At 33.0% G+C, this 18,739-nt stretch overlaps 1 protein-coding gene across 3 annotated transcripts in view; it reads right to left on the bottom strand.

Annotated features, from left to right (window-relative positions):
• LOC114940928 (uncharacterized) overlaps positions 1-18,739 on the bottom strand; it is a 46,145-nt gene that overhangs the window by 19,255 nt on the left and 8,151 nt on the right. The window contains exon 1 of one of the 3 annotated variants that reach the window (XM_029315754.2): positions 2,709-3,670. The exons of 1 other annotated variant lie outside the window; for it this stretch is intronic. In XM_029315754.2, the coding sequence (XP_029171587.1) occupies positions 2,709-2,763 (55 nt within the window). In that variant the 5' untranslated portion in view covers positions 2,764-3,670. Of the gene's footprint in view, positions 1-2,708; positions 3,671-18,739 lie in introns of those variants that run through there. One more of the 3 variants, XM_029315740.2, reaches the window with a different exon arrangement.

Below are 18,739 nucleotides of genomic sequence, written 5' to 3'. Positions count from 1 at the left end.
AAATTCCCAGATTCCTAATTTCTCTGTAAAGAAATAGGCGAGAAAAATATTGGTCCGAAAGTTTTTGAGATCCCAACCATAGGATACAAATTCCCAGATTCCTAATTTTCTTACTTAATTTCGCAATAACATCGCGTTTGGCTCTACGGCCGAGAAGGAGGAGGTGTATATCGTGTTTTATATTAAGAGCCGATATAATCTAATATTCTTATCACTATATATAAAAATTTATTTAGCGCTGGTGAGGGGGCTAACTTAATGGGGGTCTTTTGTCTCGCTATGTCAAACGTCATATATTAAATCTCTAACATAAATATAGTAAAATCAAAGTTAAAGATTCTATTGTACGATAAATTTATCGATCGAAACCAGTTCCGGATTAACCGAATATGCGGCCTTAGACAGATTTTGGTTTTGGGGCCTATGTAAGGCGAGGATTTTTTGAAAATTAATTAAATATATGAGCACTAAAAAGGAACCGTAATTAAAATAATGCGAAATAATTTTTTTATTATAAATAAAATTTTTCTTCATTGGTTGATGGGGGCCTTTTTGTGATGAGAGCCTTTTTTAGTTTGCCTATTGGTTAATCCGACCCTGATCGAAACTGCATCGAAATTTTTGAAATGACGAAAGTTTTTCTCCGAACAACGTTGCACGCGAATGGAATGTTAGCCTTGCCAAGAGACTAGAGCGTGCGCCATTGACGTATAAGAGCACGTGGTTTTAAGAACGAATTGCCCGGGGTTCACACAAGCACACAAACGGAACTTCACAATCAACGGAGCAGTATTACACGCTAAAAGACATCGCACGCGCTTTTAACACCGCATAGACGTAGAACACAATATGAAAAAATTAAACATTTGCTCTTCCTTTGAATAAAAGAAGGAAAAGCTGTACTAAATTTTACCGATTTTCTGCCCTAATCTATAAGAAAATGTTTTTCTTCAATATAATTAATATTTTGTCTGCCTTGCTCGAATTTAATTAATTCTGCCTGCTTTTTAAACATTAAATAAGATCTCAATTTTATTTATTATTTAATCAATGCTTCTTTTAATACCAAAAAAGCTATATAAATTTCAAAAATTAGAAATCTTCCAATTTCAAAAGTATACGCTACATTTTGAATCACTCCTTTCGGAAAAAATTCTGCGGATATATACGAGACGCCTTCGCTTTCGTCTCGCCACTGTCATGTCAACATGATTCGTCAAAAAGCGCGTGATTTCGATCAACGAAATGCGAGTGTCGAATATTCGTTTTGGATAGATGTGCCAAGTTCTCGCGGAACATGCAGTTCTCACTTCAGCGACTTTTCGGACCTATATTTTTCGCGCCTTTTTCTCCATATGTAAGTTTCGAGATTAATTTATATATAGAACTTTGGGATCTCATATTGAGATACAGTTCCGAATAATTAATTTTTCGTTCTTTGGCTCTATTGTCCGACTTAGAAAACATCATATTTATATTTTCTACATGAAATTATTAAAAGAATATGAAAAAAGGTAAGAATCTTCTCTCGACTGTACTGGCAAATATTATTTATTCAATCACAACGTTTCGACCCTTCTTTGAGTCCTTATCAAGTGATTTGTAAAAATAAAAATAAAATGATAATTTTAAGATGTCAAGAACGAACATAGTGCCGACAACACTGTAGTTTGACGAAAAGGTTTAGACGAGATACTAAAGACTCACTCAGTCGACTCGGTCCAAAGTGGAGTCTTTAGTATCTCATCTAAACCTTTTCGTCAAACTACAGTGTTGTCGGCACTATGTTCGTTCTTGACATCTTAAAATTATAATTTTATTTTTATTTTTACAAATCACTTGATAAGGACTCAAAAAAGGATGTCGAATCGATATCGATTCGACCAATTCGACATCGATTCGACATCAATCGACATCGATTTGACGTCAATTTAACTATCATTTCTGGCTGGGTTATAACTCAAAAATTATTAATGTCTCGACATTTTTGTTCAGGAAAAATCATCTCCAAATTATTCCAGGAATCTGCCGTTAACAGGTTTACTACTAGTTCTAGGACATCCTGTATAAAATTATATCATGTCGATTATCGATGAATTTTTAAAGAAATATTTAGAGTATATAAAAAGAAGTTTTCGAATATATTATATGTATATATTTGAAATAATATATGTATATTATTAAATCTCTCACTGTACTCTACACTTTCGCCAACAGATCGGCAGCAAAAGTTGACGTTCGAGTATTACGATTTTTCTTTGAACGCGCGCCACGTGCGTGCGACGACGTGACCGTGACTCGATTACAATCGCACCTACAATCGCGTGATAATCCACGTGTGTCGATCATTCATAAAAAAAGAAGAATCTTTGCGCACGACCGTGTATCATACTGCGATCATTATTGACAGCCGGCAATTGACAATCCGCTATTTATTGTCATTCGCGCGCGATAAATCCGTCATCGACGAAGTCGTAAACGGAAGTAATAAACTTGATAGTATTTTTTCTAAGCTGACACGCCGAACCCAGTGAGAAATGATTGGTCGAATCGTCATCGATTCGACATCGATTCGACGAATTTGATATCAATTCGACCATCATTTCTCACCGGGAATGTAACTTTTGACCATCAGCGGATTAGGAAATTATGAATAAGAATGAAAGAAATATTTCAATAAAATGAAAAAGAACTATTTTTGTCTTTACCTGGCCTGTCATTGCCCATTCTTTGTTCTAAATGCATGGCAGCTGGAGGTAGCATTCTCTTGGAAGCTTTTCGGTATTGAAGAAGGTTCACGTGATGGATAATATCTGATTATATAAATATATGCACACATCCACACATTCCAAAGTTCCTCTATCCTCTTTTAAAACACACAAAACCGCACTTTTTTTATCTGAGCTCTCGATTATGCAACATGATGCAATATGCATAGTTGTCAATATAATTATTATCGAACATCCACTCTTTCTGAATTCCTTTTTTCTTTCTGATCCAGAGCAGAACGCGTTTGCACCGATATCTTCGCTCTGTCAAAAAGCGCCGCCAGCTATCAAATGTCAAAAAATGAGAGCTGTCAAAAAATGACAGTTCGCGTTTAGTATAATTTCTCGAGTCTCTCCGAGATCTGTGAGACGAGGATGGATTTCTCATCTGAATCCTTCGCGCGAAACGACTTAGAAACCACGACGACGACGATGTTCCGTTTGCACCGAGGCGACCTTAGCCCGGAAGCACATTATGGGCCGAAAACCGGTTCGGTCGAAGCACGAGCGTCCGATTTCGCGAATCGCGACGAGGCGACGACGACGATGACGTTCGAGGCGCGAGGACGACATCGTTAACCCGCTGATTCCTCGGCGTGGGTGCATTTGAGAAACCGGGCGCCGTCCTTCGCTCCGATCGTTCGTACACGATAGCCACATCCGATATCCTCTCGCGTCAGCTTTCCTCTCGCCGATGACAGAACGGATCCGGAATGTCCGAATGTCGCGCGTCGGTCACCGATCTATTTCTCTTGCTCCGTTTTTTTTCTTTCCCTTACACTCGCGAGAAACTTTTACGCGCGCGAAACTCGCACAATTCGGTGTACATCCGTGACGTATGCATACGTCTCTCCACGTATGATGCTTCAAGCGGACTGAGCAACGAGCGGCCCAAGCACAATGCGAAGTCGCGGTTTACCCTACCATCACTGGCGACCGCGACGAGAGGGAGAAGGATTGGGGAGTGAGAGAAGTCGATGGAGAGAAAGAGCATACATAGCGCACGATAGTTATGTCACGTACTCGTAACGATAAGCAAATCTCCACGCGGAAAATTGGCGGGTAAAATTTCACGGGAAAAATGTCGAGTAGGAGAGAAGCGCACACACTTTTGCATAAGCGCATAAGAAATTCGATTGCTTGAATTTTTTATGCATACGTTTATAGACCAATCAAGATTCTTAGCTTACGCGTATGCGCTTATGCAAAAGTGTGTGCTCCAGGCTACAAGTTGTGGGAAAATATTCTTTGTCTCTTCCCGTTTCTTTTATCTCTCTTTCTCATTCATTCACACACTTCTCTTCTGTTTAAATTTTAAGGCTTAACTGAATTTTTCAAATGGGAATCCCTATTTCTGACTACGGAAATGGAAAGTACATGTGATGCAAAACAAATTTGACATGTCTGTTATAAAATATTTTATCATGCAATATCATGTAAATATATATAATTATAAATAAATAATATAAATATATAAATATATATTTTTGTACTAACTGTTGATTGAAGAACTTAACGACATGGAACGCGTTACTGGCATTTTGAAATCGTCAGGTAGCTGTTCTTGTTTGTAACGTCGACTAATCTGTTTGGAAGCCCTTGTGAAAATGAACGATCTCCAATCCTTGGACCCACATTGTTAGAAAATCGCAAGTCCGAGTCTCCAGGCAAAATGCCAATAGCCAATGAAATCGCTGGTTTCCGTAAAAACGAGATTTTAAGACGATCTTATGGTCAAATAGCACCATTTCCTATCGATAAACTTGAAGAGGAAAAATTCCCTAACAACGCGGGGGTTGTCCGCAAATCGGCCATCGAGCCTCGTCGTTGTACCCCAAAAAGAGTAATTCCGAGCACTGATTTAGGGGGTAAAGGAAAAAGAGGAATTCAAATCTCAATTTAGAAATTGTTCCTCGACTTGTCTTACTAAATTTTACTTTATATTATTTTCCGAAACAAATATAAAAATAATCATGGTGACTAGTTTTAACGATTTAAACAACGCTTATTTATCAATAAAAGAGGTTAACAACTAACAACTTGTTGCTTTCAGCTTTTAGCGTATAATATCTCATACTCATATATAAACGTTTTTGTAAGGGTAAATATATACAAAGTAAGAAATTCAATTAATGTATAGACAAGATGTTTCAAATTTGCAGTCGATTAAATTATCTTAAAAACAAAACGTTTTTAGGAAAAATATTCTATATAGAAGTTGTAGAATTATTTTGAGGGGAATAGAATATCGTGACCAAAAGTTGCTTCGGCGTTTTTCAGAGTTATTTAATAAGTTAACACAGTTTTATTAAACGAAATCATCGTCTTTTTTTACATAAATTAATCCCTTGAAATATTCGGCATACGAAGTTATATAAAGATAAAATTGCTAAAAAGTGAACATAGTTTACAAGATATTTTATACTTCTTGCAATTAGTTTGATATAATCTTGCATAAACTACGAAATATTTCGTAAAATATAGCCATTTTGGCCCGTACTTTATGCCCCGTCCACTGTGCAAGAGTGGCTGTGTCCTTTTAGAATAGAACTTATTGTTAGCTCTTAGGATAGGATGTAGAACTGACCATTCCAGGGACAGGGAAAAGGAATTCTTTCGAAATGGTTCCCTTATTTCTAGATCACTTCTATGCCAGTGATGGCATAGAAGTAATATAGAATATACAACGAAAAAAGTCATTTCTTACACACCTTTCAGCATGCGTTATTACTGTTTTTTTTTTTTTACTCTTGAAAACGTCTTTAATTTTGTCAAGAAGTCGAAACGTCATGAGTTAAATGAATAAAAAATATTGGTCGTTTTATAAATTTAATAAGTTTTAATTTTATTTCTTACTGGCGACTACGACACACAGTTAATAATCAATTAACATATACATCAAAATAATGTTAATAATATAAAAAATATTATGCTACACGGAGATTATTTATTTTATGCTTTCAGGGGATGCCGGAGGTATGTTTTTACCGACCGAATGCGAATAAATTGATGAATAAATCCTTTTCCACGATTAAAATACTTATAAAAACTGACCGCGTTAGCTATAATTGCATATATAAATAAAAAAATTACAGTTTTGTTATTGACTTCTTTGTGTCAGTTCGTAATACTTATTTAATAAAAAAAGTTCTGCAGTTTGTCTGTGCGTGAAATATAGTATACGCGGTAAAAATAATATGAAGAATTATTAGTAAACAATTAAAAGTGAGATTGCAAGTCTAATAAAAAAGTTATATATTAAAACCATTTTCACGCGTATCGGACGATACAGAGGCAAGAATAGGAGGAAGAATTAAGGAGCATGATGGAAAGACTAGAAGAGTATTTCGATCATAAGAGGCTAGAATTGAATGCGAAGAAGTCGAAAGTTATGAGATTTAAGCAAGAAGCACACACTTTTGCATAGGCGCATAAGCGTAAGCATAAGAATCTTGATTGGTCTATATAAACGTATACATAAAAATGGTAATAATTTCGTCAACCATATCTGGCTATAAATACTATTTATTAAACTTCACGACGTTTCGGCCATGGGTTTCGGCCCTTATCAAGTGCTACTTAATACCGCATTATTGTAATAACACTACTTATTTGATCTTAGGTCATGACGTGATGTACTGTCATGATAATGTGTTACGAACTAACTCTAGTATACATAAAAAATTCAACCAATCGAATTTCTTATGCGCTTATGCAAAAGTGTGTGCTCATTGCTTTAGGAGAAAGGTGGAAAAAAAAGGGAGAGAGAATGGAGGAAGTAAAGGAATTCACGTATAGGCTACAGGAATGGAGGGCAATAACGACAGCTGTGGAAAAGGACGAGAAGAGCGATGGGGCAAGTTTGGGAGGTAGAGAAAAGAAGATTTGGAAAAGACTGGGGAAAAAGGCTTTGGCTGTTGGACAAGCTGGTGTGGACAGTGCTGAGCTATGGAGTAGAAATATGGAGGTGGAAGGAGAGACAAGGGATGGAAAGATTAGGGGAAAAGTACCTGCGAGATGGGCATTAAGGGTAGAAAGAAGGACACATGGTGAGAGAAGAGATAAGCAGACAAAAACTGAGAACAAGAGCAGGAGAGGAGAGGGTAGGAAGAGGATTGGTTCGGAGAATTGTTAAGGAAGGATTGGGAGGAGCAGAGGAAAGAAAGAGAGGACAAAATAGAATGACTTTCTGCTTTTCTCGAAAATTATTCGAAATATCAAAAATTATTTTATAATAAAAACTACTCTATTTATATCCACATTAATATATAACTAAAAAAAAACGTTTGCAACTTTTGGGGAAAATTTTTTCAAAATTTTATTAACGTAGTTAAATAGAGGTGTTTTTACTATAAAACTTTTGTCTAAAATATTCTTTGATATCTTAAATAATTTTCGAAATATATTGAGAAAAGCAAAAAGTCGTTCTATAATCATTATGAAGAGTGATTTTTCACCGCCTCAGACCATAATTTAATATAAATAAAAATAATTGTGTGTTGCGGATGAACTACTCCATTTGTATACAGTGTCACAGATTAATAGACAGATCGCCAAAGGCCTGTCTAAAGAGGAGACCGTCATTTTTGCCGTCATTTTGTCTTACCGACACACTTTGCCCCTGGTTCGAGTCCAGGCTAATAAAATCCTTTAATTTTACCAAAAAACTTTGCCTCTAGTGCAAGTTCAGGCTAAAATCCTTTGATTATACGTGTAAAATAAAAATATTCTAATTTAATATAAATTCTAATTTAATATAAATGTTTTTAAAAATTAACTTTTGATTTAACTTCAGTTAATTAATTTAATCTTAACTTAACTCAGTTAATTTTTTATTCATAAAACTTTTAACTCAACTAAATTAATTTTATAAGCAATTAACTTTAACTTAACTTAGTTTAAAAAAATCATTAACTTACCCAACCCTGCACAAGTGTCAAAAATGTCCTACGTAATGAAGTAAAATGTGCCATTAGTTGAACGAACGATACGACTCTTATCTCTGGTGTCAACAGATATAACTTGGTTGCCCTGACAGATTACGTGATGATTACGTGATTCCTCTCTTTGCATCGTCGTTTCGGCGATTTCGCTGCCGAGATAATCGCGCAAAACATCCGATATGTCATCTCGCGCGATGTCAACGAAATCATAAACAGATCGCGACTTGAAAATTTCTCGCTTCAAACGTTGCTTCAAGGTCGTCTGTGCTATTCGCGTTTTATTACATATCGGAAGCATTTCCGTTACAAATACAAAGGAATCGTATAAACGTATACAAACCTTTTTAGCTCGCTCGATTAAGATATTCTCGATTAATCGATTATTCAAACTCGAGAATTCAAAATAGGTCTTCCTCTTCTTCTGATCGTAACATTGAAGATTGCAATATATTCTATCACGGTACATATCCATACATTTATATATTGATTTTCAAACTGGGGTGACATGTGACCTAGCATAATAAATCACTAAGTGACTCTGATAAGCGAAATATCTCAGATTCGAATCCGATTTGAACATCCCATTTTGTTTGCAAAAAAAAGCCTGTGGAAGAAAAAAGTGGATTTGAGAGAAAGAAAAGAAGGATTAAGAGAGGAGAAAGCAGAGAAAAAAGAAGATTAGAAAGAAGAGAGAAGAAAAGAACGAGAATAAAGGGAAAAATGTGAAAGGACAATCATATAATACAAAAAAGGCTCGAATAATAATATATACAATCGAAATAATTGAAAGATTATGAATAAGAAAAAGGAGCAATGAAAGAGTCAAGGAAAGGAGTCAAGAGGAAAAAGTGAAAAGAAAGATAAAAAATCTTTATGTTTGTTTTCCTTTTTCTCCCTTTTTGTCAATAAAAATTCTAAAGTATTTAAAGCAACCTATATTCACATTTTGTCAATAAAAATTCAAGTATCTAAAACAATCTATATATTCATATACATACAAGAGAGTTTTACGAGAAAGAATATTCAATGCCCAACACAGATGAGTATAAAAAAATGGTCATAATGTGGAAAAAACAGTTATAAATAAGCATACATTAATGGAAATCTGAAAAATTATGCCTTGACAGAAGACATAAGAAAAACGGATATGTTAAAATGTTTATGATGCAAGGTAAAAAAAACTTTGTCATCGTATTATTGCGAACGTGCGCGAAATAATTAAATTGCTGTAGTTCATATCGAGCCACAATTAACTCAATGTCAATTATTTAAATCGTGAATCTTTCGACAAGGACGATTTTTTGTTAGATAACCGAATAGCCTTCTAGAAGTGATAATAGAAGAGTTACCCTTATCTTATCAGAAACATGCTTGTGTAGCACGTATTCTTATTTTCATTTAGTACTTTTATATATGTAAAGCGTTATATTCCAATAAAACGAATGTCGCTACTTGAAGATTATCCTTCAATTCTACTTAAATAAAGTCCGAATCGATCGTAAATATTTCATAAAATGTCAATATATCTAAATCTAAAGTCATTATTATAATGGACACCGTATAATTTCTTTTCAATTTCTCCTTCATTTAACAATTAATTCAATAATTCCTCAATGTTAAAGTGGAAAAAATTCACTAAAAAAATCAAGATTTCTCTTATTTCTTGAACAATTTTCATTAAAGTTTGTTCTAAAATTATTTATCTGTAATTTAATTACCGATGTGAACCCGGCGCCCAACTTTAAAAAAATGTTTTTTTTAAATATATTTCGTTTATAACTCTTTTGTACCTGTTTGTACCGTCCGATTTTTCGTTTGTATCTTTCTCAGAGGATTATAAGATACAGGTAGTTAAAAAAATGGTCAGCGACCACTTTTAAAATATTTTATTTTCATTGATGGCATTCGAAAGAGAATTGTTTGTACCCGTTTGTACCCCATTCAAATCTGAAAACAGCACCCGTTTACAGATTTTGAATATTTTTAAGAATGACAAAGTTATTCCTTACGCGAATTCTGAAAAGCCGGCGGTTTCTTTGAGGTACAAACGATTTAAAAGGAGGTACAAACAATTCTCTTTCGAATGCCATTAATAAAAATAAAATATCTTAAAGTTGGGCACTGACCATTTTTTAATCCCCTGTATTTTATAACCTTTTAAAAATCTTCCTCAGCAAATGACGAACACCGACAAAATAGCAGCACACATATTCAAAGCACATATGAATCGTATTTCTATTACAAATTTGTATTAGACTTCTAGTCTAAGTTTAGAGGGTAACAGTGCCTATCTCTCGTCTTCGGTCTCGCTATATAGTGCCAGTGGTATCCTGACATTCGTCAAGCAATTCTTAGAGCAATTCAAGAACACGCGCGATCTTTGCACTTCCTCGTAGATGATACCGATATTAAACCCGTTAAGAGAAGAAGAATGTATGTAGCTTTCTTTCGTGTCTTCTAATCCCAGGGAATGTGTGTTTTTATTCACAAAGTGTATATGTTTTATATAAAGCAGTTCGTTGTAGACGAACTGTCAACCTCATCATAATAGTTAAAAAAGGACAGAAGTAAGATTTATCTGAGTTTTGCTGTAAATGGAAAACAACTTATATGTGCTTTATATAAAGTTTAATAATATAACGTAATCTTGAATTTAAATCAACAGAAGAAAATGCAGAGAAAAATAAGGAATAAGAGAAAAGTCAATTGAATAATAACATTTAATAAAAGATATATTTTAATCTTTAATTTACGTTAAAAAAATAAAATTTAAGTTTTTATACCCCAAAAAATATTAAAATTGAAACAAAGTTGACATTGGTAAATATATCTTATTTCTACATTAAATTTCAAAAAAGGAACAATTTTTAATAGATATTTTAAAAATAATAGCTAATGCATGACTTTTCCCAGTTTTCTAAGTCTGTGGCAACTCTGAATTTATTTATAAACTAAAAAAATTTCACATATTAAATTTTCCAATTAGTTAGATTAAAATTGTGACACATTCAACAATAATATGTAATTCTCGTTCTTATAGCGCTCCTATACATATATATATATATATATTAAGTAGAAATATCGCAATAATTTGCGCGGTATGCAGATAAAAAATGATAATTTAAATATAAATTTAACGTATAAGACGGGCAATAAGAGCCAAATCGCGGATGACAATGCGTTATCCTAACGAAACTAAATAATTTTCCGTTAGAATTAAATACCGGTGCACAAGGCACCAAATTTTACTTGGACACGGCCAAGATTTTAAATATGAAATAATCTCATATTTGAGATTTAATTTCAATACCCCTTTAACCCCCCTACGGAAAATAAATAAATGAATGCAAGAGAAAAATATAGATCCGAAAGTCGCTGAATCGGGAAACGAATTCGAAACCTTTCGCTTGCCGGGCGACTGCTCTTCCAGCTGGAAGAGCAGTCGCCCGGCAAGCGAAAGGTCTCGGATTTGTTTCCCGATTCAGCGACTTTCGGATCTATATTTTTAATATAGTAAAAAATGATAATTTAAATATAAATTTAACGTATAAGACGGGCAATAAGAGCCAAATCGCGGATGACAATGCGTTATCCTAACGAAACTAAATAATTTTCCGTTAGAATTAAATACCGGTGCACAAGGCACCAAATTTTACTTGGACACGGCCAAGATTTTAAATATGAAATAATCTCATATTTGAGATTTAATTTCAATACCCCTTTAACCCCCCTACGGAAAATAAATAAATGAATGCAAGAGAAAAATATAGATCCGAAAGTCGCTGAATCGGGAAACGAATTCGAAACCTTTCGCTTGCCGGGCGACTGCTCTTCCAGCTGGAAGAGCAGTCGCCCGGCAAGCGAAAGGTCTCGGATTCGTTTCCCGATTCAGCGACTTTCGGATCTATATTTTTAATATAGTAAAAAATGATAATTTAAATATAAATTTAACGTATAAGACGGGCAATAAGAGCCAAATCGCGGATGACAATGCGTTATCCTAACGAAACTAAATAATTTTCCGTTAGAATTAAATACCGGTGCCTTGTGCACCGGTATTTAATTCTAACGGAAAATTATTTAGTTTCGTTAGGATAACGCATTGTCATCCGCGATTTGGCTCTTATTGCCCGTCTTATACGTTAAATTTATATTTATATTACAGAGCTTTGTTAAACTCTTAAAATGATAATTTAATCAAATAAAAAAATTATAATTCAAAATCATAATACGCAATTATAAAGTAAGACGATCGTGAAAACTAATGCGAGTCATATCGCGTAAGTTGAAAGTTGTCACTCCGTGAGATATTCTCTGGAGACCGAGAAGTGCCTGAAGATGTATAGGGTATATAAAACTAGATCACCAAATAAACCGTTCTTGCTATTAGCACGTGCCCTCTAAACACCTTGCGCAAATCCTCACTCGCGCGAGTGCTCCTTTAACGATTTGAACAAATCGTGAAGTGACAGATCGTGAAGAAATCCGTGCTTCTCGTTAGCTCGTCGCCGCTAAATATGAAGACTGTTCTCGATTTTTATTTTGTGCGATTCTACAACCGTCCGACCCTACAATTGCGCGTCTAAATGACAAATACTAATCGCAATACTAATTTAGTGAGGTTTCAGTTTAGCGAAAAGTCAGGAAGTTCGCAATAAAAATCTAAAATATGTTGTTACATCATCTCGATGCTGCAGTTTGCAGGGTTGGGTAATAATTTTTAACTTGGCTTAATTAATTTAAAATGTATTAATTTTGAACTTCAACTAGTTATTTTTGATCTTAAACTTATTAACTTTTTTTCTAAGTTAAATTTCTTTTATCTCTGAATACCACTATTATTTTTTATAAGTTATAAACGTATTATTTTTTAAATAAAATAATAATAATTTTTATGTTCAATTGTCATCAATTTAAAAAAACTGGTATACAAACATTTTATTTATATCCATTAAAAACTGTAGACTTTTCTCTGTCGAACACAATTTTTGTTTTCTCAATAACTGCATGCATTAAAAAATGACAGCTGATTAATTTCAGTAATTTCGATGGGACACCCTGTATGTGTCGCATGTTTAAAAATTATCAAAAAAACATATAATTCTATAAATTAAGAGTTTAACTAGGCTCTGTAATATAAATATAAATTTAACATATATAAGACAGGCAATAAGAGCCAAATCGCGGATGACAGTGCGTTATCCTAAACGAAACTAAATTTTTTCGTTAGAATTAAATACCTGTGCACAAGGCACCAAATTTTACTTGGACACGGCCAAGATATAAAATTGGAATAATCTCTGCAAGAGATTTTTAATTCCATGTATCCCCTATTCCCCCTAAAGAAATAAATGCGAGAGAAAAATATAGATCCGAAAGTCGCAGAATCGGCGATTGCTCTTCCAACACTGGAACTGTTGGGAGAGCAAGACGACTGTTGGAAGAGCAGTCGCCCGGCAAGCGAAAGGTCTCGGGTTCGATTCCCGATTCTGCGACTTTCGGATCTATATTTTTCTCTCGCATTTATTTCTTTAGGGGGAATAGGGGATACATGGAATTAAAAATCTCTTGTAGAGATTATTCCAATTTTATATCTTGGCCGTGTCCAAGTAAAATTTGGTGCCTTGTGCACAGGTATTTAATTCTAACGAAAAAATTTAGTTTCGTTTAGGATAACGCATTGTCATCCGCGATTTGGCTCTTATTGCCTGTCTTATATATGTTAAATTTATACATATATTTCTATATAAAAATCAAAATTTCTTTGTTGTTTATTATAAATTTTAAAAGAATTAACAAAAAATTCTAATTTAATATAAATGTTTTTAAAAATTAACTTTTGATGTAATTTCAGTTAATTTAATCTTAACTTAACTTTAATTGAGTTAACTTTATGTTCATGCAACTTTTAACTTAACTAAATTAATTTTATAAGCAAGTAGCTCTCAATTTAATTTAGTTTTAAAAAAATCATTAACTTACCCAACCTTGAGAGTTTATAATTTATAGCTATTATATTTCTCACATTTAAGAATTGTCCTAACTGTAAAAAAATCATTTTCTCTGTAGGGAGTAACACTTGACAATAGAACCTTAATTTTTCAAAAGATATTACTAAAATATATTATACATTTTATGTGACAAATCTTCACAATGTCTATATTGTGACTTAAAAAGAAAAAATTCTCACATTGAATAGTCGACTATTTCGACATGTGAAAGATATATTATAAAGAAACTATGATATGTATTGTAAAAAAGAAATATTAGATATATTATACCTCACAGCATGAGCTAGCATTTAAAGAAAAATATAGCCATCACTTTCAGTAATACGAAGTTTACTGCAGTTTCTATTACTATATTATTACTTCAGACTAATATTACTTAAAAACATTAATATAGTCTATATTTTTACAGAGGAGAGAGAATTATCAGACTAGTATATAATTAATTAAATAGTGCATTTTTTCGATAAAAAAATTTCAAAATTTGGAATATTTTCGCATTATTAATCTAGAATTCATTTTAAACAACACATGTACATGGTGTCCCATAGAAAATTGTTGAAACTAATCAGCTGTCATTTTTTAATGCACGCAGTTATTGAAAAAACAAAAATTGAGTTGAAAAGAGGATGGTCTGCAGTTTTTAATGGATATAAATAAATTTGTTGAAAATATTTATCATTAGTTCATGTAATTATTAACACTTTTTTCAATAAAAAAACTGGTATACAAACATTTTATTTATATCCATTAAAAACTGTAGACTTTTCTCTGTCCAACACAATTTTTGTTTTCTCAATAACTGTATGCATTAAAAAATGACAGCTGATTGATTTCAGCAATTTCGATGAGACACCCTGTATGTGTCGCATGTTTAAAAATTCCGTTAAATTTATTAAGAGATAAATAAACCGCGGTTAGAGAAATTACAGAGTGCGGTCGGAAATATTCGCGGTTGCGGGAAAAAAATGAGTAGCAAGTTTTTGTATCGTATTGATAGGATATTGATATAACATGTAAGACGATGATATGTGACAGACTAAAGATCTCTTACACCCGTTTAATGCCTGAAACATGTCAAGGAAACTATCCGAGCGTCAAATGTGCAATAACAGTATGCATAGGTAAAGGTTCGAGAAATCAATTAGGCGGGACCAAAAAAGGGGAAAAAAGGGTGGAAAAGAATGTGCACATGGATAATTCGTGAATATTGTTTCATCTTTCTTTGTCATGTGCTTGCGTGATTTGTCGGGTACCAAAACCAGGGGGTCCAGCAGACAATGAAAAAAATTCCCTGACTTTTTCAGATTTTCCAAGATCAGAAATTCATTTTTTTCCGACTTTTTAGTATTATTTTTTCGAAATATATAATTTGCATATATCTATATGATAAATCAATTAAATGTTAAATCATGAAATTCTTAAGATATTTTTGTCGACAATGAAAAGATTCGGAAGTTAAAACAAAAATTTAAATCAATTATACAATCTGCATTATGTACATACGATAATCGAAACGCAACATGTCATTATGACCATTGAAATAATCATTTTCTTTATTTATATTATGTCAAATTTTTTAGTTTTATCGCTATCAAACACATTAAAATAATTTAATAACTATTTAATAAAAAATTAACTATTTAATAAAAAATTTCAAATTATTGAGACAAATGTAGAATGTGAAAAAATCCAAATAAATAGTAAAATTACGCGACATCTTGAAAACTGAGCTTTTCTTTCTCTCTTCCTCCTCTCTCTCGCTCGCGAAAATCTCTCTGTCAAACTGCCAGAAGTCACCGATTTTCGACGCCCGGCAATCTATTTATAAATGTCGTTCAGACAAACATACGTTTCTAACGTTACTTAGCGCACGTCGATTGTCATCGGCATATGAACAATGTAACGCCGATATCATTGACTGAATGCATTTTGCAATCTAAATTTTCTGAGTGAAGGCTCTGTCAAAGCGGCGCCTATTATCTTCGGAGACCCGAATTTTATCGTGCACGATAGTTAGCATTTATTCGCGGCAAATAAACGTGCTGGTGCAACAATATGATACTCTTACTCAGATAACGATGAAATGAATAGTTTGTCTTGGCAAACGTACACTCGTTAATTTACGAATTCTACTTTGCGTTTTCGAAATTGTAGATTAATAATAATTTCGGCGTCGGCCGAAATTGATGGCGATGATTGATATTAAATTTAGGTTCCAGATTTTTGGAAATTACAAGAATCGCGGTGTCGAAATTCATCTGTCTTCGTAAATTGTAGAGATTTCATTTTTCATGACAGGTGACATTTGAACGAAAAAGACTAGTTTTTCAATTATTAAATTAATAAATCGAAATATCTTTCGCACCCTCCTTCGAGTTGGACATAACGGATATTTATACGCTTTATATCAAAGAGCTCTAAGAGCCAAGAACTTTGACGAAAAAAAAAAATGTAGGTATGACGACAAAAAGGATAAAAGTAAATATGTATACAGTGAGTCGGAGAGATAACCCACGCGACCCTCCTCAACGTCGAAAAGCAAAAGACTTTGAAAATATTTCGTAATCTAAGGAGAGAAACGACTTGTAAGCAGGATATGTGTCATCTATTACTTTACCATTGATAATCAAAACGTGGTGACACTTATCTGGATTATATTTGCAAATATCGCTGGATCTTTTCCGCAACAAATCGCCAAAATACATATATACCGTATTTAACTAATAGTGTCCTCTTTCGAATAACTATATGCACAAAAAGAAATTTTTATTATTGTTAGAATTTGTCCTAAAAATCACGGTAATCATGGTAATCATGGGACAATATGGTATTGGAAGAATTTTACAAGGGTTTCTCTCTAATTAAGAATATTAATATCTGTACTACAATAAAATATCAAATATGTTCGATTAATTATACTTATATCAAATTTTTCCAATACCATATTGTCCTACTATTTCCATTGGAAAAATTTGATATAAAAATTTCTGTGATTAGTATTTATAAAAAAATATTAATATGTACATGTTAATATTTAAAAAAAATATTAACATGTACATATTAATTTTTTTTATAAATACTTTATAATCACAGAAACTTTTATATCAAATTTTTCCAATACCATATTGTCCCACTAATTCCATGATTTTCAGGGTAAGTTCTAAGAGAAAATTCTCTCTGTGTACCCTATATGCCTGACAAATAACGAGAGAAATGTCTCTGATTAATATTTATATTACAATAAAAAATATTAATAACGTACATAGTATAATTATCGAACATATTTGATATTTTATTGTAGTACAGATATTAATATTTTTAATAAGAGAGAAACCCTTGTAAAATTCTTCCAATACCATATCGTCCCACGATTACCATGATTTTTAAGATAAATTCTAACAATAAGAAAAAATTCTCTTTGTGCATATAATTATTAATCAAAGAAACTCTAATAACATTCTTCCAGTACCATATTTTGTCCCACGATTATCATCATTTTCAGGGTAAATTCTAAGAGAAAATTCTCTCTCGCAATAGTGAGAAGCTTCTAACGTCAAACGCGGATCGACAGCGAAGAAGACGCGGGGAGAGCGAGAAATCGCGAATATCTTCGCGACGCCGGTAAATTCCGGGATCTAAATTTAATGACATACAACGCACAGAAAAAGAAAGAGAGAGATAGAGAAAGGAAGAAGTGGGAGGAATCGAAGCGCAAGCGCGAGACTTAAACGCGAGCACTAAAAGCCAGAATACGCGCGCTCTGTCTGTGTCTCATAATAAGTGTTCCACATGACGAAGCCGGAAAGGACCCTCGTTCTCTCTAATGTCGCGTCGCGACTGAGTGCCGGTATTTTTAATATCGTTCTCCTAAGTTTAGACCGACGAATGGAACGTCAGTCGTCATCGTCGTCGTCGTGTTCGTCTTCTTCTTCGTCGTCGCTAACGACTATGAGACGGTCAAGAAAACGTCAGGTGTCAGTTAGCTGCCGAAGACGATCCCGATTTCGAATTCCACGTCCGGATATTTTTTTCTTTTTTATTTTCACGATCATTTTTCTTCCTTTCTTCCCCCATAATTACAATACTTTCTACGAGAAAGGAAAAGGATGAATTTTTTAGGTCCGATTCGGCTTCGGAAAAGGTTTCTATGCTATCTGTCAAAGAAATGTCAAACTAAACATTTCTTATAGGTCAACCAAAACTGACCAGTTTCTAGAAACTTTGAAACTCATGAATGATATATATCGCGATTGATTATTAATTATCTCGAGAATTAAATTTCTCGACTTAAAATTGTTGAATATTTAAAATTAACCGATAAATAATTTTTTTCATTCAAGACAGTAAGAAGTTGTTTGATATCAGAATCGTAGATGTACTAATTGACTCTTCTTTTTCTCTATATCACTCTTTCATTTTATTTATTTTTTTTTTATTATATTCTCAAAAGTCAGTTTGCAAAAAATACTTCACTGCAATATTCTATAACTTTACATTATTATTAACAGTACTCGACATTTTATTTATGTTATAATATTTTAAATAGTTATAAAATATTATACAAATATTTATACAAATATAATTTAAATAGTTATACAGTATATTCAAATAAATATTTATTTCAATACTGCTTTATAAATCATTTATTTAAAACTAATAATATTTATTTGCTGTGAAAAATATTGATTTGATATGTAAGAAAATTCTTTTCCAATATTTATTTATTTCAAATAAATGATTTATGAGGCAGTATTGAAATAAATACTTATTAATTTAATATTTTTTTTCAGTGTGCAAATAATTATATTTTAAATAATTAAAAAAAGTAAACTACTAAAATTTAAATTAAGAATTTTAAATCAAGAGAAAGAGAGAGAGAGAAAGTCCCATCAAATCGTTCCGCGTGATTACACAAATGTTAATAAATCAGATGTGGAAATTATCGGAGCGTTTAATGCGTATATCGAGCAGAGAGAGAGAGAGAGTGCGCAATTCGCATCACATATGAAATGGATTA

The sequence above is a fragment of the Nylanderia fulva genome, unplaced genomic scaffold, assembly GCF_048542155.1.
Source record: "Nylanderia fulva isolate GAGA-0341 unplaced genomic scaffold, ASM4854215v1 Scaffold6, whole genome shotgun sequence".
NCBI classification, from domain to species: domain Eukaryota; kingdom Metazoa; phylum Arthropoda; class Insecta; order Hymenoptera; family Formicidae; genus Nylanderia; species Nylanderia fulva.
The sequence above is the reverse complement of the archived record's forward strand: the minus strand, read 5'-3'. Positions and strand labels throughout refer to the sequence as shown.